Raw genomic sequence first — 26,779 nt, 5'->3', positions numbered from 1 at the left:
TCTGATTACCTGTTGCCAACCCTGCCTGCCTTTGGTTACCGAAACAGCCTTCTGTCTCTGTACCTTATCTGCCCGTGTGTTGCCGACCTGGCCTGCCCGACCTTGAGAGCTAGCCCTCTCCATTGAGAGATTAGTCTCCAGACCTCTTGTGACGCCCACCTTCCAGGTGTCACTCAGCCACAGGGCCTTCCTGCTATTCAGCCTATGGCTCCACCCCATTTGGATGTCTCAGGCTGCTGAAAGGTATTTGCACTTCCCAGAGGGAGGTATTTCCCATACTGCCAAGGACCACCTGCTCCTCGGGTGGTCCCACTCAAAGTCATTACTGTTGCACCAAACACTCACACTATATAGGTGTCCAGAGGTTAGTTATACTTGTATTATTGGTGATTCTGCAGATCATCAATAATCAGGTATATATCTGTATTCTTGGTGATACTGCAGATCACCAATAATCAGATTCTCTCTGTGTGTCATTACAGAACGGCAGACCAAAACCAAATAAACGCACTTAACAGCCGTCTTGATGCACTCACCACCTCGGTGGAAAATTACATCCGAGTGCTGGACAGTCATCAGACCCAGATCAACGCTTTGTCTGGGTCTGCACAATTCCTTCAGACGGCTGTGAATACAGTGCGATCTCCTCCAGGTACAGACTTGCGTATGCCTGTGCCCGAAAGGTTTTCTGGTCACAGATCAGACTTTCAGAATTTTAGAAATCGAGTGTTGTCATACTTTGAGTTGAGGCCTAATTCATCAGGAACTATGGCACAGAGAATTACGTTTATTAAGACTCTGTTGTCAGGGGATTCCCAGACCTGGACATATAGTCTCCAGACAGGGCATGAGGCCCTAACCTCAGTTGAGGAATTTTTTAAAGCAATAGATATAATTTATGATGATCCGGACATTGCTTCTACCGCTGAGCGGAAGCTCAAGACTTTGCGGCAAGGCAAGGATCCGGTTGAAATTTACGCAGCTGAGTTCAGGAAATGGGCAGTATCAGCTAGATGGGGGTCATTTGCACTGCTGGATCTGGACTGCAGGGTTGTCAGCCGCGGTCTCTGATCTACTGTTGGGACATCCTGAGCCGAAGTCTATTGATGAGGCCATTTCATTAGCAGTCAGGGTTGATCGTCGTCTACGCTACCAGAAACAGACTCGGAGTAGGAACAATGTGAGATATGTTTCCTACGCCTCTCCTCCACCCGCTTCACCTCCGCCGGATCCAATGCAGATTGGTCGGTCAAAATTGTCCCGGGTGGAGCAGAATCGCAGAAAAACAGAACAGCTCTGTTAATACTGTGCAGAGGAGGGTCACAGAGTGCAGAATTGTCCCAAGAAGTCGGGAAACGCTGCCGCCTAGGTGTAGTTGGAGGTAATACCCTAGGCATGCAGTCTTTACCTCTAAACGATAAACGTTTGCTCCTCCCTTGTTCTATATCATGGGAGGATCAAACAGTTGCTACTGAGGCCTTCCCAGACTCTGGTTCAGCAGCCAACTTTATGGATTACGAATTTGCGAAGAAATTGGGGATTCCTATTTTCCCTTTGAATCAACAGATTCTGGTCACTGCAGTGGACGACTCTCCTCTGCAGAGTAAATACTCTCTGTCTCAGACCCCAGAGTTAAGGGTCACATAGAGAGAGTTTACAATTCTGGTTTTGCGGATGACAACTTCCACGATCATTCTTGGCATGCCATGGTTACAACTTCACTCCCCTCAGATCAATTGGGCTTCAGGTCAGCTAAAAAGCTGGTCTACTTATTGCCATCATCATTGTTTAGCGAAGGTAACCTTGGGTAACACCAAGATTCAGGTGGAAGGTTTGCCAAGCCAGTATTCAGAATTTGCTGACGTGTTTTGTCCCAAATCAGCGGATAAACTTCCTCCCCACCGTCCCTTTGATTGTCCCATCGATCTCAGGTCTGGTTGTATGCCCCCTAGAGGTCATCTTTATAATTTGTCTGGGCCAGAGAAATTGGCTATGCAAGAATACATCCGAGAAAATTTGGCTAAAGGTTTTATTCGTCCCTCTCGGTCACCAGCAGGGGCAGGATTCTTTTTCATGAAAAAGAAAGATGGAGGCCTCCGTCCATGCATTAATTATCCGGGCTTAAATAAGATTACAGTAAAAAATCGCTATCCTTTGCCTTTAATTGACGATTTGTTTACCCAGGTCACCAATGCAAACATTTTCTCGAAGCTGGATTTGAGGGGTGCATACAACCTTGTGCGTATCAGGGACGGTGACGAATGGAAGACTGCCTTTAACACACCCGACGGGCATTACGAGTACCTGGTGATGCCCTTCGGGTTGTGTAACGCCCCGGCCATCTTCCAAGAGCTGATTAACGAGGTGTTCAGGGAGGTGTTGGGCAGGTTCGTCTTGGTGTATCTAGACGATATACTGATTTTTTCATCCAACCTCTCAGAACATAGGAAACCTGTTAGGTTTGTGCTACTGAAGTTGAGACAGAATCTGCTGTATGCTAAATTGGAAAAATGCATTTTCGAAGTGACCTCTGTCGCCTTTTTGGGGTACATTATCTCGACCTCTGGCCTCTCTATGGACCCTGGAAAAGTTTCTGCTGTCTTGGAGTGGCCTCAGCCTGTGGGACTGAAGGCACTCCAGAGGTTTCTGGGGTTCGCCAACTATTACAGGAGGTTCATAAAGGGGTACTCTACGGTGATCTTGCCTCTCACCAGTCTCACCAAGAAAGGGGCAGATACTCACCACTGGTCCGCAGAAGCCCATGCTGCTTTTTCCACTCTAAAGAAACTGTTCTGTTCTGCACCCATATTGAGACATGTAGATGTCACCTTTCCCTTTATCGTGGAGGTTGATGCCTCAGAGGTAGGGGTGGGGGCTGTATTGTCTCAGCGTTCTGGTTTTCAGGGAAAACTCCACCCATGTGCCTATTTTTCCCGTAGGTTTTCACCCGCAGAGAAAAACTACGATATCGGCAACCGGGAACTTCTAGCCATCATGTTGGCCTTTGAGGAATGGCGACATTGGCTAGAGGGGGCAGAACACACCATTACAGTTTACACGGACCACAAAAATTTAGAGTACATTGAGGGCACTAAGAGACTTAGCCCCCGACAGGCCCGGTGGTCGTTGTTCTTTTCGAGATTCAGATTTGTAATTACGTATACCCCTGGTAGTAAGAACATCAAGGCCGATGACTTATCCAGGTGTTTTGAGCCCGAGACAGCACAGCTCTCAGCCCCTGAGACCATTCTACCTCAGAAGGGGGTCCTGGCAGCCACTGAGACCTGTAAAGACTGGACTGTCACTCTGAGTCCATTCCAACAGGATGTTCCAGAGGGGAAGCCTGAGGGGGTCCTGTTTGTACCATTGCCTTTTCGCCTACAACTGTTGCAGTTGTTTCATTCCCACAAGAATGCTGGGCATCCTGGGGCCACCAGAACTCAGGATCTGCTTGCTAGATGTGCTTGGTGGCCGTCATTGGCAACAGACTGTAAGGAGTTTGTAAGAGAGTGCGCAGTGTGTGCTAGGAGCAAACCCTCCTGTCAGGTACCTGTTGGAACATTGCAGCCGTTACCAGTTCAGAGTGAACCTTGGACCCATTTGTCCATGGATTTTGTGGGTGAACTCCCCAGGTCTGAGGGCATGATGGTCATTTGGGTGGTAGTTGATCGATTCAGTAAGATGGCTCATTTTGTCCCCCTGAAAGGACTTCCCTCGGCCCAGGAATTGGCTGATCTCTTCATCCAGCACATTTTCCGGCTGCATGGCATTCCGGAAAATGTAGTGTCAGATCGTGGAGTCCAATTCGTATCTAAGTTTTGGAGGGCATTCTGCCATCAGTTAGACATGGATCTTTCCTTTTCATCAGGCTACCGCCCACAGACCAATGGCCAGACCGAAAGAGTCAACCAGTCCCTGGAACAGTTTCGTAGATGTTATGTTGCAGATGCACAAACCGACTGGGTAAAGTTTCTGCCGTTTGCAGAATTTGCACACAACAATCTGAAAAGTTCCTCTTCAGGATTTTCCCCATTTCAGGTGGTGTCGGGAAGGTCACCTAAGCTTGCCCCATTGCCAGTGGCTTCTACTCCGTTTCCAGCCCTGGAGGATTGACAGAGGGCCTTGAAGCAAATTTGGGGAATGGTTAAAAGAAATTTGGGGAAGGCTTTTCAGAACCAGAAGAAACAGGCTGACAAGAGACGTTCCATAGAATGGGAATTCTCTCCTGGGGATTTGGTCTGGGTGTCCACACGACATTTGGCTCTGAAACAACTGTCACCAAAACTGGGCCCTAGATTCATAGGTCCTTTTCCAGTGACCAGGAAAATTAATAATGTCACTTATGCTATTGATCTCCCTACCAGCATGCGAGGTGTAAGATCATTCCATGTGTCCTTGCTCAAGCCGGCGGTGCACGTGGATTCCCCCCTCCCTGTGTTGATTGATGACCAACCTAAGTATGAGATAGAAAATATTCTGGACTTCCGGCTTGTGCAGACCTCTGTGCAGTACCTGGTGCACTGGAAGGGATATGGCATAGAGGAGAGAACTTGGGTGCCAGATTGTCGCATGCACGCAGAGGAATTAATAAGGGAATTCCATGATTCGCATCCTGGAAAGCCTGGTGGGAAGTGTCCGGAGTCCACTCCTCGGGGGGGGGGGCGGTACTGTAATAGATTGCGGAAAAGCCGCCGCGCGGACTGGCAGCGAGGCGGCTGGTTCCGCGTCCAGCTCGGCGGTTTGCACGCAGCAGCGTGCGTCTGAGGTGGGTGGGTCTGTTAGTGCACACAGATTGAGGAATACGCGAGAGGCAGAACTTTTATGACAAACGAGGAGGGATCAGTTGACCAGGTTGGTCAGCTGATCTCAGAGCAAGTGGCTATTGGTTGATCAGCGATGGGTGGCGCCGGGGAGCGCTGCTCTATATATAGTTATTGCTGGTCAGTCTCAAGTTGTCTGTCGTTGCGAACACTTACGTGAAAGCACTCAGACCATAGTCAGATCCCACAGTGTGTTAGAACCAGGAGGACCTGGGAATTCACACTGAGCCAGATTACTTCTGTATTATTATTGTGTTATACTTCAGACTAGTTCCAGGGTGTTGAGACCACGGACCTCACACCCAAGACTAGGGATACTGTGTACCATCATATTATTACTTCAGACTAGTTCCAGGGTGTTGAGACCACGGACCTCACACCCAAGACTAGGGATACTGTGTTATCATCATTGTGTTATACTTCAGACTAGTTCCAGGGTGTTGAGACCACAGACCTCACACCCAAGACTAGGGATACTTTGTTATCATTGTGTTATACTTCAGATTAGTTCCAGGGTGTTGAGACCACAGACCTCACACCCAAGACTAGGGATACTGTGTACCATCATATTATTACTTCAGACTAGTTCCAGGGTGTTGAGACCACGGACTTCACACCCAAGACTAGGGATACTGTGTTATCATCATTGTGTTATACTTCAGACTAGTTCCAGGGTGTTGAGACCACAGACCTCACACCCAAGACTAGGGATACTTTGTTATCATTGTGTTATACTTCAGATTAGTTCCAGGGTGTTGAGACCACGGACCTCACACCCAAGACCAGGGATACTGTGTTACCATTGTGTTATACTCCAGACTAGTTCCAGGGTGTTGAGACCACGGACCTCACACCCAAGACTAGGGATACTGTGTACCATCGTATTATTACTTCAGACTAGTTCCAGGGTATTTGAGACCACGGACTTCACACCCAAGACCAGGGATACTGTGTTACCATTGTGTTATACTCCAGACTAGTTCCAGGGTGTTGAGACCACGGACCTCACACCCAAGACTAGGGATACTGTGTTATCATTGTGTTATACTTCAGAAAAGTTCCAGGGTGTTGAGACCACGGACCTCACACCCAAGACTAGGTATTGTTTGATATCTGTTATGACCTATTGCATTCCTGACTATTCCTCTGCTTTCTGATTCGGTACCTACGCATATCTGATTACCTGTTGCCAACCCTGCCTGCCCCTGGTTACCGAATCAGCCTTCTGTCTCTGTACCTTATCTGCCCGTGTGTTGCCGACCTGGCCTGCCCGACCTTGAGAGCTATCCCTCTCCATTGAGAGATTAGTCTCCAGACCTCTTGTGACGCCCACCTTCCAGATGTCACTCAGCCACAGGGCCTTCCTGCTATTCAGCCTGTGGCTCCAACCCTATGGATGTCTCAGGCTGCTGAAAGGTCTTTGCACTTCCCAGAGGGAGGTATTTCCCATACTGCCAAGGACCACCTGCTCCTCGGGTGGTCCCACTCAAAGTCATTACTTCAAAAGACAGCAAGCAATGGGCAGCGCTCACAGGCTGCAAGTGAAGTGAAAGCTCCAGAGATATGCCCAGCCCCTTGGGGCTAAATACACACCTTGAATACAAATCAGATGCAAATTATGTGTTAACACTAATCTAAATTCTAAAATTTGAATGCAAGCTGACACCCCTGGAGGCAGCTAGCCTGAAGTATACTTAAATTTTGTACAGCAGAAGGAAATGGCAGCGCTTCCAAACAGACGCTGCACCTGAATTGATGTTTGGAAGCGCTGCCATTTCCTTCTGCTGTACAAAGTCATTACTGTTGCACCAAACACTCACACTATATAGGTTTCCAGAGGTTAGTTATACTTGTATTATTGATGATTCTGCAGATCATCAATAATCAGGTATATATCTGTATTCTTGGTGATACTGCAGATCACCAATAATCAGATTCTCTCTGTGTGCTGACACCAATCGTTACAGTATGTTTCTGCGAACTTCAATATGTCTTTGAAACTAAATGTATGAAGGTAAAATAATCAGATGACATTTTATTTTATTTTTAGTGTATTTGTGTAGCTGTCTGCAGCTAGCGATCTTCTCCATGTCCATCCAGCAGGCGAGGCCTCACGCGGTGTCTGCTTTATTTGGATCATTCGCAGAGAAACAGTGTGAGGCCTTTTGAGGAAAAAAAACCAAAAAGACGATGATGCTGAGCCATAATTATTTCCTTATTTTGGAAGTAAAGCGATGTTATATTTTTATGCTCATTGAATTCAGAGAGCATGTAATTTAGTTTGATATATCTGGCCTGTGATTTCAGTTGCACCGCTGTGAACTAATTATGTTTTGTTATCCACAGTAAAGTAGCAGCACGTAAGCTTTGCACGCCGCCACTGCTCTGTAATTAGTGTGGAGGGATCGCGCCCCACTAAGCTGACACACGGAGTTATTAGGATTGAAATTGATATTGTGGCAAGTTGCTCATCTTCATAAATAACTAGCTTCAAAGGATTACATCCCAAATCCAACTATAAAGCAGACCTGAAACGTCCACAAAACTATTGTTAGACATTAGAAGCAGCAGCCGCCTTACTTACCTCATTGTGTTGGCTGATTAGCAAAATAATCGCTCAGTGAGCACCTTGAACCTCCATTGCTGCTTGCAGGGAGTGGCTGTGCAGTCATGCTCCACTCTTATGGGCGGAGCTATTGGCAGTGCGTTTGACTTGTTAGTGAATGTGGGCGTGGTTCGGCTGTTACACAAGAGGACAGGAAGGAGTTGCGGTTTCAGATTGGAGTTATCTGGGCAGGATGCTGCAAGGGACCAGGCCTTATGCAGCCGACCTATTATCCTTGTGTACAATGTGCTGAAACTTACCCCATTTGTAAGTGCGGTCCTTTTTATTCCTTTATTAAACCTTTGGATATTTATACTATGCGAGTCTGCTTTGTTTTAGATGTTATGAGCACCCTGCATTGAATACTAGCATAAGGAAGTGGATTTAAAACAGACAAATCCATTGAGCCTCGAGTGTGAAGGGGTGGCAGCACTGTGTGGAACTATTTACCCACAGTGCTGTACTCACGAGTGCTGGACTGGTGATGGTACTAGCTATGTACAGTGTTCTCCCCAGGCTCTTTTAGCCGAGTGCTCCACCCGGCTAGTTTTGATGAGCACCCGGCAGTCATTGGCTCACCTCCTCCTATGCTATAAGCAGAGTTGCGCACAGAAACACCAGCCTTGCATTCTCTCATATTGCCCCACCCGGCTACTTTTTCATGCCACCCGGCTACTATTTCATACCACCTGGCTGGAAAGAAATTCTGGGGAGAACACTGTATGTATGCATAGCTGACAGTATTACCCTATCCCAGATCTGTTTTATTACAGGTGCATTAACCTCCCTTGTGATACTGGATTGCTTGATTTATTGGATCCTTTCCCTACAGGTTATATAGGTAGAGCGCAGCAGTTTGCATTCAGAACTAAATATACTCCACTCTTATGCCAATTTGCAGTCTCTTCATCAGTACAGAGGCTGGAACTTAGTCACTTAGGGAAAATGGATGGATACACACACTGATGATGCAAACAAAAAGGCCAGTGGGCTCTAAAATGCAACTATAAATGGATATTTTAAAAGAGGTTTTAAAAATTCAATAAATGTGACTGACAAATTAGACTGATTGTAACATCTAGCAGTAACACTGATCACAAGTGGGGGTCTGAGAAAACTCCATCATCAGTGTAAAAGCTATAACGTGCTAGTGTATCATACAAACATGCTCCCTCCAACCTACATGTTTTGCCCTTATAATGGGTCTTCGTCAGGGAAGGTGAAAGTTCATGTACTAGTGGTGAACAGTACATATCGGACACAGTGTACAGCATCTAGCCCTAGTTAGAGATAACCAGCCACTCTGTTCTTATCCCTCTATTTATGCAGTATACTAGGACCTCCCCCATATGTTACTGCCTTTAGATGTCCTCCTGTCATTTGCATACCACACCTTGTGTTTAGACTAGTCAGCCGCAAGCACTGCATGGTAGTTACAAATTTAACTTATAAATGCCTAGTCAAGGTAGAATACTCACCAGGAAATGCATGAAGAAAGCTTCTTATGTTGTCAGAATAATTATGACAGCTGTAAAGAAAACTGTAAGGCCAGTACTGCATAATCGTCTGTCTCTGTTTGATGGGGCAGCCATCTTGCTTAAAGAGACTCTGTAACAAAAATTGCATCCTGTTTTTTATCATCCTACAAGTTCCAAAAGCTATTCTAATGTGTTCTAGCTTACTGCAGCACTTTCTGCTATCACAGGCTCTGTAATAAATCAATGTATCTTTCCCCTGTCAGACTTGTCGGCCTGTGTCTGGAAGGCTGCCAAGTTCTTCAGTGTTGTGGTTCTGCTATGAACTCCCCCTTCCAGGCCCCTCTCTGCACACTGCCTGTGTATTATTTAGATTAGAGCAGATTCTCTCTTCTCTCTTATCTTTTACAAGCTGGATAAATCATCCTCTGAGCTGGCTGGGCTTTCACATACTGAGGAATTATAGACAAGGGCAAAGCTGTTTGCAGGAAGAAAAGAGCAGCCTGAAACTTCAGTGCATGAGAGCAGAAGGGGGAAAGAAACACACAAATGATCTCTTGAGATTCAAAAGGAAGGGTGTATACAGCCTGCTTGTGTATGGATGTATTTTCTATGTGTGGACATACTGTACATCAACCTACTTCCTGTTTTGGTGGCCATTTTTTTTGCTTATAAACAAACTTTTTAAAACTGTTTTTAACCACTTTTAATGCGGCGAGGAGCGGCGAAATTGTGACAGAGGGTAATAGGAGATGTCCCCTAACGCATTGGTATGTTTACTTTTGTGCGATTTTAACAATACAGATTCTCTTTAAGTTCCTGAGTGATCTCTGATAGCTGTTCCAGACCTTCAGACACTAAAGGGTCATGTCTGCCTCTGGCTACGTTATTGTTAGAGGCAAACAAACACCAGTGGTATTCAGAAGTCAGCTAATGGAGTCCAGGATACACTACATTGTCAAGCAGGGTTCACACTTAAGAACTTTGCATGCGTTTCCCAGTAATGCGAATTTGCATTAGAACAAACAGCCTGTGTAAATCAATGGGGTTTTTCTTGTGTAATGTGTAATGCAAATTTTTGCATAAGGGAAAAAACTTGCTGCCTGAACTGTTTTTATTGCACACCTTGCGCATTATGTCTATTTTTAACATTAGCTACTGTTAAAAACAGAAAAGTTTTTCCCTGCATACGAAAGAACGTGTTTTGCGGAAAAACAAATGTGAAGATGCTTGTGTGTTTTTCACGGCCACAGGTGTAAACCCTCCCTTGAAGTGTGTCTGTCATCGGAGAGATGTGGACGGGTGGCACTATTACCTGGTAAAGTGGTAGTTGTCTGACCGGTAATGCTGGTCTTTTGGATGTACCATTTTCAGAGCCTCCCACTTAGAGGAAATATGTACCTCAGGAAGCTCTCAATATCTGACATACCGATTTGTTCCACATGAGGGATTTTTACCGGTTTAGAACCAGAGGATCAAATTACAGGCAGGAATTTAATATCATTTAGAAGGCCAGCTTTGGCAGGCACCAGTCCTACAGACATGAACAGAAGATACTCTGTGAAATTAAAGCTGAGTTCCAAGAACTCAGTAAAATGAATCTATGCTGGAAAAAATTAAAGGATACCCGAGGTGACGTGACATGATGAGCTAGACATGTGTATGCGCTAAGCACAGAAATAACTAGGCTGTGTTCCTTTTTCTACCTGAAAGCTTTTAAGCGGGATTGTTAGCCACAAACTCAAATTCCATTTACCCACTGCTCTGTGTTTATGTAGTCTACATGCAGTCTGCATTGTAAGCATTCCAATATAATCATAAATGTTTCTGCTGTAATAAATCTTATCTAAGACAGCCTGGCTCTATTCTGTGCATTGCCAATGAGAGGGAAGCTTGTCATCTCCCCTCCCACATTTCTGCTTCTCACTGATTGGCTCAGGGCAGTTCAGTGTGGAGCTGCTGAAATACGACCTATGCTGGGCTCACATGTGTTTACAAAGAAAATTAGATATAGCAGCACAGTTTGTAAGAGAAAAAAAGAGTAAGGGAGGAAATTACATCAGGATTGGCTTCAGTCAGAAGCAGTTCAAATGGAAAATGCCTGGAACGGTTTTCTTTTCAGTTCAATACTAGCGGAAGATTTGGTGTTGCCCGGGTATGTATTTGGCTGCTGCTGGCTCCGCCCACTTTTTCTAACCTTAAAGGGATCCTCAACTGAGAGGGATATGGATGTTTCCTTTTAAACAATACAAATTGCCTGGCAGTCCTGCTGATCTCTTTGGATGCAGTAGTGGCTGAATCACACACCTGAAACAAGCATGGAGCTAATCCAGTCTGACTTCAGTCAGAGCACCTGATCTGCATGCTTGTTCAGGGGCTGTGGCTAAAAGTATTAGAGACACAGGATCAGCAGGATAGTCAGGCAACTGGTATTATTTTAAAAGTAAAAATATATATCCTTCTCAGTTTAGGTTCCTTTTAACACACCGACACAATTATTGACAAAGTTTGTGAGCTTTCGGGTTCCTCTCTGTCAATAATTTAAATTTTCCCATATCAGAAATCTGATTGGCTGTTTGCCCTACATTGTATGGTCAATACAGTAACTAGGGGAGAGTCTTTGCCGTGTTGTGTTGGTGAGATGCAGAAGAAGGATAAAGGCATGGAACGGATTATACTGAAGGTTTTGAGTTGAGTGACTGTATACATCACAGTACTGAATGGACAGAACTTTGTGCCTTTAGCAGTGCACACTGTTTCACATAGCCTGTATTTCATCTGTGTATTTAGTTGTCTGGAATTCTGCTGGGAGATACATTTCCTACTTGAATTCTAGAATTTGTCCAGACATGATCATTTCAAGTTCTCTCTGTTACAGAATGCCTTCCTGGAAAATGGGGGCAGTGTTAGCAGCGTGGCGCTCCATCTGCATGTGACACTTGTTGCTGTGTGGTGTGGGTCGGAGATCCCATGCAAGGAATCACGAGGTCCTGACTTCAACATTGTGCAGATTTTTATACAAACACAACCACAAAGTGGGATGGAGCGCTGTCTGTTACTCATCTGAAGAACAAATTCTTTTATAGTGAAATCATTTGTGTGCTTGATAATTAATGCCAAGTTTTAAGTGATGCACTGTCAACGCAGAGAAAATATACGACCTAAAATGCAGACAGATGCAGTGAAAATCCGTTTGAGTTGGCAGAGAAAGGCACAAAGCAAAATGTGTCTGGCTCATACAGTGATAGTCACGGCTGCGGTGCATTTATTACTAGTACTCTTTACAGTGTGCTGGGTCATCTTAGTACTTTATAAACTGATCACCTAAAACGATAAAACAACCTGTCTAATACTGTGTAGTTTTCTCATGTACCACTGAAAAAAGCTCCTGGCCCATCGAGGTATTGCTATGGGAAGGGTGATTCACTTAGGAAAACAAATGCACAACCGCCTTGCAATGTTTGCTCTCTTGTGCATAACACTCAGTGCCCCCCCCCCCCAAAGAAAATAGTGCACCATGATTCCCCCTCCCATCCCGAACACACGCTTTATCAGCCTTTTGGTCTCGAGTGCTGGTGCTCTGCAGGGAATTAGGAGCCCACAAGTGAACAAGTATGATGCTCTGTCTCATGAGCACTACCAGCCATCATGGTCAGTAATATTAGGTGCAGTGTTCTCCCCAGAAATGTTTTCCAGCCTGGTGGCATGAAAAAGTAGCCGAGTGGGGTGCAATGAGAGAATGCAGGGCAGGCGCTTCTCTGCACAACTTTGCTTACAGCATAGGAGGAGGTGAGCCAATGACAGCCGGGTGCTGACCAAAACTAGCCGGGTGGAGCACCCAGCTAAAAGAGCCTGGGGAGAACACTCGATGGTGCTCTCCAAAAAGGGAACAGCAAGTGTTATTGAGGGACTTTTAACCACATCTGGTGCACAGGATTAGGTTTGGGTTAATAGTATGGGGATGACTTGTAGTGGAACCTGGAAGCCCCCATTGGTAAGAGTAATAATAATAATTCCAACATTTGTATAGTGCTTTTCTCCTGTCTGACTCAAAGTGCTTGAGAACTGCTGCCACTGACGGTGCGCTCAGTAGGCCACCCTTCAGTGTTAGGTCCGGGACCCACAAGCAGCTCCACACTGAGCAGACGCAAGCAGAATCAGATCAGAATCAGAATCACTTTATTTCGCCAAGTACAGCAGGTGCTGTAATCGGAATTAGTTGTGGTTCACATGGCATAGACAGAGTATAAGACAGACGTACAGCACATACAATTTAAAATGCATTAATCAGTTCATATCGTCCAATTCACTGCTGTGCAAATACAGCCCAGTAAATACAACAATAATAGTAATAGAAATAATAATGATGGTAGTAATAAGAAGGGTGCAGGTAGTAGCCCCGAGTCTATCTGAATAGACCAGGCAGGCAGCAGCGGTTTGATGAGTGCGATGGTATGCGGGCCCGTCAGGGGGAGGTTGGAGTTCAGTAGCTGGACAGCTTGGGGGAAGAAGGTGTTCATCCGCCTGGTGGTTTTGGATGGTATGGTCCTGTAGCGACGGCCCAATGGGAGGGGCTTGAAGTAGTGGCTGCCTGGGTGAGAGGGGTCACGGGAGATCATGGTGGCCCTCTTCCTCATCCTAGCGGAGTGGAGGAGATCAAGAGGCGGAAGAGGAGATCCGATGATCTTCTCTGCATCCGTTATGACTCTCTGAAGTTTGTGTTTGTCGCTGGCCGTCGCGCCAGCATACCAGACAATGACTGAGGAGTAGAGGATGGATTCTATGGTGGAGGTATAAAAGCTCCCTGGGCATGCCAAATCTCTTCAGTTGGCGCAGGAAGAACAGCCTCTGCTGAGATTTCTTCTGGATTTTTGTGGTGTTCTGCTCCCACTTCAGCTTGTTAGTAAGCGTTGTGCCGAGGAACCGAACAGATGTCACCATAGAGTCTTCTGTACCCCCAATGAGGACAGGTGGGAGGGGGGTAGGTTTTCGCCTGAAATCTACCACTAGCTCAACAGTCTTTCCTGCGTTGAGGACTAGGTTGTTGTCTTTGCACCAGTTGCATATTCTCTCGACTTCGCTGCGGTACTCCTGCTCCCCGTTGCCACCAATAAGGCCGATGATAGTGGTGTCGTCTGCAAATTTGATGACTTTCACAGAGTCAGCGGATGAGATGCAGTTATTGGTATAGAGGGAGAACAGTAGAGGTGACAACCTAGTGAAGCACAACCTACAACTGCGCAGTAGCACAAAGCCTCGTAGGCATGGAGGAAAAAGCTGTGCACCCGCAGCTCTGTGCGACTTAACGACCCTTTATACCCAAGTAGGTAGGGTGATAAAAATTATCCCTTTTACCAGTTTAAAAAGTTGGGGCAGATATCTGAAGTCTACTAATAAAAGGGGCTTCCCTATTTCTCCACAATACAATTTGCAACTCCTCCTGTACCCCGAAGTGGGGATGAACTTCACCATAATATTGGATAACAGTACTCTATAAAGGGGTGCAAGGTTTTGCTACCTACTTTTGCAGGGTACTTACTAATGTCCTCTGCCTCTAATGCTACGTACACACATGCGACAACGATCGTTCGTTGAGAACGACGAACGAACTTTTAATTGATGAAAGAACGACCTAAGTAAAGTTAGTTTTAAAAGGTGTGTAACGATCTGATCGTTAGAACGAACGTTACATCACGTAAAGCAACTATTGCGCCTGCGCATGAAAATGAGAAGTTTCACGGAGAAATTGTGAAATGCGCATGTCAAGCCTAGTACGAACGACCGTTTCCAACGATGTACTACTTTTGCAAACGATCGTCGTTGGTTAAAATCCGCCGAGACAGAACTTTCTTTTGTAGCGATTTGGCTCGTTCGTCGTTTGCCTTAATAGTCGGTGGTTCGTTTTTTGTAACGATCGTCGTTGGTAAAGATCGGGGAACGATAGTTACAAACGACTATATAGTCGCATGTGTGTACGCACCTTAATACTTTTAACCATAGTTCTGACAATATTGTCAGAACTGACAAGATTAGCTGCATGCTTGTTTCTGGCGTAATACAGTTCACTACTGCAGCCAAATAGATCAGCAGGACTGCCAGGCAACCAATATTGTTTAAAAGGAAATAAATATGCCGACCTATATTATCACTCTCACCTCGGGTTCACTTTAAGATAGCTCAGGAAACTGTTTGATTTTTATTCTGCAAAAAAGTCTTTGACCTTAACGGTCTGTTGATCTCCATTATGAAGGGAGTACAGGGGGCTAGATCAGCTATCCAGTACCGGATCCCAACCTTCATACACTTGCAATTAAGCATATGAGCAAAGATTTTCTGTGGAAGTGGCTGTCTTAAAAGGTAGACAATGACTTCTTTATATTGGCCTTCATGTGTATTCCCTCCTCCATAGCAACAGGCGCCTCCCTCTGCTATAATAGAGCGGAATTAGGGAATTAGGCCCTGATCCCTTTGGCCAACAACCATGCACCCTTTGTCTGCAGATGGTAGGTTGGCCATAGGGGTTTGCCACACTAATGTACAGATTAAAACGTTAAGTCTGTAGTTACCTTTATTTATAACGTAGCTACTTGTGTAATCCTAGTTCCAATACAGTTTGAACTCAATTTATGAGGAGTACAAAGTCTTAGGGTACCTCCGAGTATTTTGTATGATGTTTTTTGAATTAACTCAATAACATATCTTACTTTGTACTTAGTTTGTTATTTTAGTTTTGTTTTGCTGTATTTATTTTCATGAATGGGAAATAATCCCTAGATGTAGGTCAGTTGTAAATATTTATGATGGTTGCCATCTTTGATAAATAAGTAAGGAAGGTCAGCTTGACGAGGCGAGAATGCACAAGAACTAGAGAGCTGCAACATGGCTCCTTACCTGCCCTGCCCTTGCCTACATGATTTATAAATACCACTACTTCATAACTCCTGTACTGTATAAGAGCTGGAACCCACTAGAGCGCTTTTTTGAGCATTTAGGGAGCGCTTTAAATTGCTAGCGACTTCCCTAAATGCTCTGCCAATGTAAATAAATGTAGCTAATTTCACAGTAGCGATTGTGATTAGCAAAATCGCAATCGCAGAACATGTACCATTTTGGGAGCGTTTGCGCTTCAATGTAAAGTATTATAGCGCTGGCTAATGGCTTTGAAATCACTACACACAGCGATTTGTGTGCAATTTTACATTACTGAAAACTGTAAAAAATTATAATTGAAAGGACCAATCAAAATTAATATCACTAATCGCGATCACAATTGCTGGCAAAAAGTGTACACTTATTAAAATCGCTACCAAAAACGCCGGAAAATAATAATTAGTAATTTTTTAACCAGCACAACTTTGCATAAACTTTGCATTAAAATTAGCATGAACTCCAACTTATTTGACCATCCTTAATTATTAGTTAATAGAGGAAGTAGCCGGGGAGGTAGGTAAGGTTGTGCAGATGTATATTATGACAGATCAATCTGCAAAAAAAAAACCTATTACTGTAATTATCCTAAGGAATGACAGGGCAGTCTATTAAAATGGCGGTAATTTTAACTGCATCAGTAGTTGGGGGCCCGTTTCCACTGTTGCGACGCGATTTCGCCGGCATCCTGACGCTTGTAAAAACGCATGCGGATGCGTTTCCGCATGCGTTTTTACCCGCGATTTCGCGTGCGATTTCGCATGGCAGGGTGCCATGCGAAATTAACCATGACTCTGCCAGGGCAAAATAACATTGAAAAAGGTGCGAGATCGCACGCGAATCGCGGGTAAAAACGCATGTAAAAAACGCATGCGTTTTTCCTATTAAATACATTAGCGGCGATTCGCATGGATTCCCGACGCAGGCGAATTCTGTGGGTTCCGTCGTGCAGATTTGGCCCGCCGCCAAATCGCTCCCGCACGCCGCACATATGGAAACAGCCCCGGCCACTTCAATGTACTAAGCGAATCCGCATGTCGGCGCCGCATGCGGATTCGCTATGGTGGAAACGAGCAGATAATGCAAATATTTGGGCAGCATGGCGGCATAGTGGATAGCACCTTCGCCTTGCAGTGCTTGGTCCTTGGTTCGAATCCCAGCCTACTATAGTAGGTATTTGATTGTGAGCTCCTCTGAGGGATAGTTTGTGACAAGACTATGCTCTGTAAAGGGATGCTGAAGATGTGGCAATATATATCGTAAATGCTAACTAATAAAAATGTTGTAGAAAAAGTGTTCAGTGAGACTTTATTGAAGCCAAAACATTCTCTTTCTTTATCCTTCATTTCTTCTCAAGAGTCTGAACTTTCTGTCCTGTTTGGGATCCAGTGGTCACAGATGGGGTATGGAAAGTACCCCAAAACTACGTTAGACTTCAGACCTGTACAGATGAGATTCAAGTTATTGTTTTTTGGTGGTCCCAAGTTTCCAGTCCTCACTGAGCTAGCGTAATGTAGGACTTATATACTGGTAGTCTGGCAGAATTACTGTACCTGTGACCACCTCCCATTGGCCTGGACGTGGCTTTGTTTCTGTGACATGTGAAACCAGAATTATGATTTTATGGATAATGGAGGATCTGGGAAGTCCAGCTCGGGGTAGTCCTTGCAATCTTATCTGGACCAAAAATGGTGAACATCTTCCCTAAGAGTCATAGATAAGATTTTCATTTTTTAATCCAGTTGTATAACTACTAAACTTGCTCAAAGTTGTTTCTAGTTTGTTACTTACTGTTAGAGTAATCTTGCCTTCCTAAAACAGAAGGTATTGGTGATATTTCAGCTCTAAGTGAGCAGCTGTGTTGTCCCATGATGCATCACTCCCAAATATACAAATCATCTCTTTATGCCCTTGAAAGCCAGGATCACATCCAGAACCGCTGGTGTATAGTGAGCCTGTAGCTAATATATTTTACAGAGGCACACCAATCCAACAGCCTGTCTCGGACTTATTGGTCCTGATCGGTGCATGGTATGGATTTGCATATTTGGTAGTGATGCCTCATGGGAAACCACAGTTACTCACTTACAGCTGAATTATTGCAAATTCCATCTCTTTCAAGAAGGCATACTTACATTTAGAATTGCTTTTTAAAAGAGGGCTTTTTGATATCCTTAAAGTGAACAAGAGACGAAGCACCCTCATTCATTTACCATATATATCAATGGGAATATTAGAGAAAAAACCCATCCTGCTCTCTGCTTCATCCTTCACTGCTCAGCCTGCATGTTATCAGCCCTGATAAAATCCCAGACTGAGCATTCAGTCTGGCTTTGCTCAGGAATCATTATAGCTGATTCATTATAGCAGAGCCAGAAGGGGGCAGGCTTGGGCTTGAAAAGGCATCAGAGAAGACAGACTCGGCTATAATGATTCCTGGGCAAAGCCAGACTGACTGCTCAGTCGGGGAGTTTATCAGGGCTGATTAGAAGCAGGCTGAGCAGTGAAGGATGAAGCAGAGAGCAGAGTGGGTGTTTTCTCTAATGTTCCCAATGATATATATGGTAAATACATGAGGGTGCTTCGTCTCTGGTTCATTTTAAGCCCTTTATAACTTCCAGGTGGTTCTGGGTCACCATGAGCTGTCTGGCCACGCGCCTCCTCATCTTTTTCCCGTGGTCAGGAGTATTCTGTGCATGCGCAGTACATGATAATAGCTCCCGTGTGCGCACTAGCTGCCGAATGGTGGCGACCGGCCAGCTTTGCGGGCATTGCTGCTTCAGACTGAAGGGAGTTTGTCTGGTGTCATGTCTACAGGACTCCAGGGGGCCGTAAGAAGCCCCAGGTAAGTTCAACTTTTGCTTTAAGACTTAAAACTTCCTTTACTGTTTTATCAGTGAGTCTTTTGCCAAAAAAAAAAAAAAAAACAGCCTAAGTTGGCAGCATCATGTAATTTAGGGATACTGCAGGTCCATTTATTTCAGTGTTACTCATTCGCACCATTGCGTCATAGTACTGAAGAATGTTCTGGCTGTTGCACTGCTGAACCTTGGCATGTGGTCACGCCCCTTCATTATTGTGTCAGTTGATGTGGCACAGAGCATTGCCAGGCACCGTGTGGTGCCGCGAGTTGCACAGTGTGAAAGTGTTGAGTTAATACGCATTTATCCCTGGAAGCACCAATATTTACCTGTAAACCTGCATGACAGCCATTGTGCTCTGTGATTGTAGCCAGTGCAGAGTATCTCTGATTGCCTGTGCATGTTACTCATGCCTCAGAACCCACAGAGTGCTTCTGTTTAGCTTGGCCGCAGCATGTCATTGCTCATTATGAGGCCTAGGTCATTTTATGAGTGCATGTTTCATAGATGTAGCATCAGAATTAGACCACAATTCAACCGCAGAGATTCTGCTTGAAGAAAAAAAATAACCCAGACATTACACTGGCTTTGTAATCCTCCTAGATCATCTCCAGGCACTGATCTAAATATATATCATGTGACAAATTACTAGACACGTTTTCCATATGTTACTTTACTGAGTGTACTGTGACTTCTTAAAGTGAACCTGAAGTCAAAATGGACGTATGAGATAATGAATTGTATGTGTAGTACGGATAATAAATAGAAAATTCTGTCATCCTGTTATCTCCAACTTAAAAACATAGCAAGCATCCGACCTATTCTCATTCAGGACACAACTAAAATATTAGTACATGCTCTCATTATATCTCACTTGGACTGTTGTAATATATTGCTTGCTGGACTTCCAACTAACCGACTGCACCCCTCCAATCTGTACTGAACTTGGCTGCTCGTCTCATTCATCTCTTTTCTCGGTCTTCCTCTGCCGACCCTCTCTGTCACGCTCTTCATTGGCTACCAATTAACCAGAGGGTACAATTCAAACTCTTAACTCCAACTTGCAAAGCTCTCCACAATCTCCCTCCTGTGTACATCTCCTCACTAGTTTTCTGATACCAACCTAACCGCAATCTCAGAACTGTACATGAGCTTCTTTTTTTCCTCCTCTAGAATTACCTCATCGCATTCATGCATGCAAGACTTTTCACGTGCCTCACCCCTCCTCTGGAATGCCCTTCCACAGCACATCCATCACTCTCCCACTTTTGAAATCTTTAAACGCTCCCTCAAAACTCACCTTTTCTGACAAGCATATGCTCGAACTTAGGCCATTGCCCCTTCGACCTCGCGTCAAGTTTAACTCCTTACTAAATAACCTAAACATGCACTGGCTGTTGTATACTGCATATTTCCCCACCTCTTGTTTCACCCCCGATTCCTTTAGATTGTAAGCTTGGGAGGGCAGGGCTCTATCACCCTTTTGTGTCTTGAAATTTGTTCTTCATTTCTTACAGTTCTGTATTTTGTACCAGTGTCCATATTTGATGTACATCATTGTCTGTATCATTATGTACCCCTTGTTTATTTTCCTACTTTGAACAGCACCACAGAATATGTTGGCGCTTTATAAATAAATAAATAATAATAATATTAGTAGCAAAGAAAAGAGTCTCATAATGTTGCTTTTAGTTAAACATAGCTTTCAAACATAGCATCAGACTTTCATAGTTACAGTTGAGAATCCACACTCTGCCTTTTAACCACCTTAGCGGTACCGCCAGAGGGTGCCGCTCAGGCCCTGCTGGGCCGATTCTTACCAAATAAAAAGCAGCACACGCAGCCGGCACTTTGCCAGCCGCGTGTGCTGCCAGCGGCGAAAGAGGGTCCCCCAGCCGCCTGAGCCCTGCGCATCTGGAACAAATAGTTCCGGCCAGCGCTAAGGGCTGGATCGGAGGCGGCAGACGTCAGGACGTCAGCTGACATCCATGACGTCACTCCGCTCATTGCGGCCTTCCGTGTTACTTTTGGCCGCCGGAGGCGATCAGAAGAACGCCTCCGGAGCGCCATCTAGTGGGCTTTCATGCAGCCAACTTTCAGTTGGCTGCATGAAATAGTTTTTTTTTTAATTTAAAAAAAACCCTCCCGCAGCCGCCCTGGCGATCTTAATAGAACGCCAGGGTGGTTAAGCTGTAAAAGAAATAGAACTAATCACTCATTGAACTTCCCTGCAATAAAACCTTATCTCAAGCTGTCTCTGGCCCAGTGCACACCAAAACCGCTAGCAGATCCTCAAAACGCTAGAGGTTTTTGGAGCAGATTTCAGAGCGATTCTAGGCATGGTTAGAGAGGTTTTCTAAACAGGCCTAGCGTTTTTTGGAGTATTTTTGTGTAGCAGATGTCATATATTGTTACAGTAAAGCTGTTACTGAACAGCTTCTGTAACAAAAACGCCTAGAAAACTGCTCTGATCTAGCGTTTTCCACAGCGGTTTGAGCTTTTCCTATACTTTATATTGAGGCAGAAACGCTTCTGCAAACAGCAAAAGTGCTGCAGGACCCACGTTTGCGGTTTGCTAAAAACCTCAAACCACTGGTGTGCACCATCCCATTGAAATACATTAGCCAAGCATTTTCACAGGCGTAAGCGGTTTGGAAAACTCTACAAAAACCGCTCGGTGTGCACCAGACCTCTCACTGTTTTGGCTGTTGAAATGCAACCCAAGGTGACAGACATATGGAGGCTGACATATTTATTTCCTTTGCCTGGCTATCCTGCTGATCCTCTGCCTCTTAAGGGGCCCATACACCTAACGATTTTCCCGCCGATATACAGCCGTTTCGATCACAGTGATCGAAATGGCTGTGAAATCGCCGCGCACACCGCTGACAGAACGATGGATTTTCGTCCGAAATCCATCGTTCCCGTCGACTCCCGTCGATCCGTCCGTGCGGAAGATTTTTTTCGAGCGCCGGCGGGTCGGGAGTGCATCGATAGCGGCGTTCGAATGCCCGACGACCGACTCAATACAGCGGCAATACATTACCTGTTCCGCCGGCGCGAGTCCTGCTGTCACCGCTATTCCGTCTCCGCGCTGGTCTGGTCTTCGGCATGCTTCACTTCTTCCTGCCCGGCAGGAAGTTTAAACAGTAGAGAACAGAAGACAGCGGTGACAGCGGGGACTCGCGCCGGTGGAGCAGGTAATGTATGGGGGGGGGGGGGGGTTGGGGGGAGCGGCGGCAGCACCACCACCACCACAGATTGTGAACGGTTTCAGGCTGAAATCTGTTCACAATCTGTTTGCAGTAAAGGTGGCCATACGATCCCTCTCTGATCAGATTTGATCAGAGAGGGATCTATCTGTTGGTCGAATCTGATGGCAAATCGACCAGTGTATGGCCACCTTAATACTTTCAGCCATAGACCCCGAACAAGACTGCAGATCAGATTTTTCTGACTGTAGTCTGACAAGATTAGCTGCATGCTTGTTTCAAGTGTGTGATTCAGAAACTACTGCAGTCAAAGAGATCAGCAGGATGCCAGGCAACTGGTATTGTTTAAAGAGGAAATAAATATGGTGATCTCCATATGTCTTTCACCTCGGGTTTCTTCGAGGATAGGTTCACAGTGGTTAGTTGCATAACGCATCAGTTATAATGATACTGGACATAGACTTTCATACAAAGCCTGCATACAGCGGGTTAGAATAACATGATCAGTTACAATGCAGTACTGTGTACAGGCCCATAGAATTGTATGGGCAGTGAGATGACATGCAGAATTATTATGCAATGCAACTAAGCACAGTGAACTAGCCCTGTAGATTTGATTTATCCTTCAGAAAATGGAACGGATTTCCACAAGCTGTCAAGCTCAAAGAAGTTCTTTTGCATAGATAACTCTTCCTATACTGGAAAACATCATTTCTTTGTAGTGGTAGTATTATATGCCTCTATGTTTATCTCATCATGTCACATGTTGCTTCGGGTTCACTTTAACCACTTGACCACTGAGGGTTTTTTCCCCTTCAGGACCAGAGCAGTTTTCACCTGTCAGTGCTCCTCCCATTCTTTCACCAATAACTTAATCACAACGACTTGATCTATATCTTGATTTTTTTCACCGCCAGTTAGGCTTTCTTTGGGAGGTACATTATGCTAAGAATTATTTTATTCTAAACACATTTTAATTGTAATAATAAGAAAAAATGGAAAAAATTATTTTTCAGTTTTTGGCCATTATAGTGTTAAAATAAAACGTTCTAGTGTGGAGAAAACCCACACATTTAATTTGCCCATTTGTCCCGGTTATTGCAACATTTAAAATATTTCCTTGGTACAATGCATGGCGCCAATTTCTTATTTGTAAATAAAGGTGCATTTTTTTTTCAGTTTTGTGTCCATCACTATTTATAAGCCCGCAAATTAAAATAACAATTATATACCCTCTTCACATACCTATTAAAGTTTAGTCCCTAAGGCAAATATATATATATATATATATATATATATATATATATATATATATATATATATATATATGGGTACTATGGGGGAGTGTGGGAGGGGAATAGTTAATTTTAGGTTTAAGTGTAGGAATTTTTATTAAATGTTTTTTGATGTAGTTTTACTATTTGGCCACAAGGTGTCCACAGTCATTATTTCTGATTCACGTACGTAAGGACATGAATCAGAGGTAGTGCGTGCACAGTAACAACAGGAAGATACAGTGAATGCAGGTGTCTCATAGATGCCGGTGTTCATTGAATCATTGAATCGGGGACTTAGATTAATGAATGCTTTCACATTCATTCATGTCGCCACCAATTGACAGTAACGGCGGCCGCCCGCTCGCATTGACTAATTTTCGTGTCCCTGGGACTTCAAATGAGGTTTCCCAGGACGTGATTATATTGCACCTGGTGCAGTAAGTAGTTAAGCCAACAATTTGGTTTTAAAAATGTTGTTTGTTGTGAATTAAGAGCATTTGGGCCCTCTTTCATTAGCTATTGCAATCACAAATCACAAACGCCAGCGATTGTGATTTTTCATTACATGTGTAATGCAATTTTTCATTTGCAATGCATTATCCAGAAAGCGATTGCGATCTGCAAATCGAATCACTATAGTAAAAAATACTTCTCATGAATTCTATGATAAAGTAGCAACCCTAGCGATTTAAAAATCACTAGCGATTTGTGATTTTGCGATTCAGCTGTGTAGTGGCAAATGTCCCTTTAAGAGGATAATTTTACTGTATGTAACTTAATAAATAAAATTGCTTATTTTTACATTATTCATTTATCAATTATTTAGTCAATGTTTGTCCATTGTAAAATGTTACCTCACTCTGATTTACAATTTTAAATTAATCAGTGATGCCAGCAACTTTACTGCTGGTAAGGTTAATCACTGTAAAATGTTTTTTTTATTTTGTCCCTCGGTGAGGTGAGCATGAACTGCACGATTCCCCCAGAATGCTGTGGGGCCTTCTGCTAAATGACATCACAGCCTAGACTAAACATCACTGGGAGCCTAGGTTTAAATACCAATAAATGGAAATATATAGATTTAAGAAGCATTTCTAATGATAAAACCAGGATAGTTACCATAAACTGTATCTTGAATGATATTACATTTTGCTATGTGCCATTTCGGTTCCTCTTTTTAATAGATAGCTTTGTGAAAAGGACTGCTATCGCCGTTTGGCTTGCATCAGCATGCTAGTCAGACGGTAAGGACAAGGGCACTAACTAAGCTGTTTGATAACATTGCTGTTGATGTGCAAAGTACTTTAAGAGTATGTTATTAATTCTTCCCAAGTACTATCCTCCCCTAGTGAGATGAATAAGGAAGGAACTATTGCATTTTTTTTTAAAATACCCTTTTTCATGGAATTTGTGCTGATCCTGTGCTTCTAATAGCTTTTGAATTACTAACAAACAAGTAGTCCATTAGCTGCATGCTTGTTCCATTATTTTTTTTTATTATTCTTTGAACAAAGGCAATAGTATTTGGAGCAATGAACTGTTGATCAGCTCCTAACCAGAGGTACATATCTCACGTTTGGTTAAAAGGCATAATATAACAGGGTTGTTTTTTTAGCTACACTTTATATATCCACATAAGTTGCCCACTCCTACCCTCGGCACATTACTGTGTTAAAGATGATTATCTTAATATATTTAATCTTGTAAATACCTTTGTTATTGGGTAGAGTCATGTGACTGCTCTTTTGATGTCTATGGTGCACATAGACCTTTCACTTGCAGAGGCTTTTGCCCTTTTTTAGGTCCATATAGGGGAATAGGTTTATGCTGTCCTTACATGAAATATTAATTAATAGTAAAACAGTCACATTCATAAGGGGTTTACCATTTATCATACAAAAATAAAAATGGGTGTTTGGGGGAATCTCAGGGGGAAGTGATGAAAAAGCTTTCCAATGGAGACCTAGACAACAATAAGAAAGATGCTAAAGCTAGGCATATGTGTATTGATTAAATCTTAATTGGATAACAGTCGGTGGGTGATCAGTTCCCTGCACGCCTTATAGCCAATCTCAGATTGCAGCAGAAATCTATAGCACATCCATAAAACTGCTAGCGACCATTGATCCCCTGTCATTCCTTCTTGCCCGCACGCATGTCTTACCACTCATTTCATTAATAAACTTCTCAAAATTGATCAAAACTTAAATGTATTGGATGTATTTGGGGCATTAGATCAGATGTCTGGCAGATCAAAGTGCTTGATTGAATCGGCTGTAAAAATTGATGTTTATACCTAACTTTAGCCTTCCCTAATCTGTTAAAAATGAACTCTGTAGGGTTAGACAACATACAGAACATTTATATTGTGCTTTTCTCCCGGCGGACTCAAAGCGCCAGAGCTGCGGCCACTAGGGTGCGTTCTATAGGCGGTAGCAGTATTAGGGAGTCTTGCCCAAGGTGTCCTTACTTGCTTATTGAACAGGAACAGCCGAGATTCGAACCCTGATCTCCTGTGTCAGAGGCAGAGCCCTTAACCAGTACACTATCCATCTCCATCACCATACATATTGTATATGCCATGCCCATCCCCTTACATACTGAGAGAAGTGCTTTGAGCTCAATAGAAAAAAGCACTGTATAAATGTTAACATTTTATTTTCATTTCATGCACTATGGTGTACAAGACTTTATGCCTGAGTTCTCTTTGCTGGTATATATAAATGCCCTGTGGAAACACAGCACTGTAATTATTGCTGGATTTGTACTTGACAATAGGCTGTTTTCCTGCCATACAGTTCAGCATTAGGTTTGGTTCAATAATTAAAGTTTCATCATTTTCTTTTTTGTTTAACTGGATATTGTTTTTGTAACATTGTTTTTCTTCTCTTGTTTAGCATACTATCGCATTAACAAAAAGCAGACAAGATGAAAAAAATGCCATTGTTCAGTAAATCGCACAAGAATCCTGCCGAAATTGTCAAGACTCTAAAAGAAAACATGGCCTTGCTGGAGAAGCAGGACAAGAAAACGGAAAAGGTATGTGTTGGTTGTCCTGTCTGTGGCTGTGTAACTGTTTTTGTGCGTTTACTCAAGTGAGATACAGCTAAAGGTGCGTACACATGCACTACCGCCGGCAACGACGGGTCCGCCGGACCTTCCCGCTGGGCGGGCGTTCCAGCGACAGTAGTGCATGTGTACAGTCTGTCAGGCACACTGATAAGGGCTGTTTCTGAACGATCCGCTGAGCCTTATCAGTACGCCAACAGCGCGTACACACGTGCTACTGACGGCTGAATGTCCGCCCAGCGCCAGGGTACAGCGGACCCGTCTTTGCCGGCGGTAGTGCGTGTGTACGCACCTTTAAGGAGAACCTCAGGTACATTTTAAAGGGAAGGTTCAGGGAGGGTGGGTAAAAAATAAAAATCACTTTCCACTTACCTGGGGCTTCCTCCAGCCCGTGGCAGGCAGGAGGTGCCCTTGCCGCCGCTCCGCAGGCTCCCGGTGGTCTCCGGTGGCCGACCCGACCAGGCCGGCTGCCAGGTCGGGCTCTTCTGCGCTCCAAGGCCCGGAACTTCTGCGTCCCACGCCGGCGCGCTGAC

General features: G+C 44.2%; 1 protein-coding gene across 2 annotated transcripts in view; it reads left to right on the top strand.

The window, feature by feature from the left end:
• Positions 1 to 26,779, top strand: part of CAB39L (calcium binding protein 39 like) — a 166,894-nt gene that overhangs the window by 62,627 nt on the left and 77,488 nt on the right. For both annotated transcript variants that reach the window (XM_068267132.1, XM_068267133.1), the window contains exon 2: positions 26,075 to 26,216. In XM_068267132.1, coding sequence (XP_068123233.1) covers positions 26,106 to 26,216 — 111 coding nt within the window. In that variant the 5' untranslated portion in view covers positions 26,075 to 26,105. The remainder of the gene's footprint in view (positions 1 to 26,074; positions 26,217 to 26,779) is intronic.

This window comes from Hyperolius riggenbachi, chromosome 2 (assembly GCF_040937935.1).
Source record: "Hyperolius riggenbachi isolate aHypRig1 chromosome 2, aHypRig1.pri, whole genome shotgun sequence".
NCBI classification, from domain to species: domain Eukaryota; kingdom Metazoa; phylum Chordata; class Amphibia; order Anura; family Hyperoliidae; genus Hyperolius; species Hyperolius riggenbachi.
Note: the sequence above shows the minus strand (reverse complement) of the source record. Positions and strands in the feature narration are given on the sequence as shown.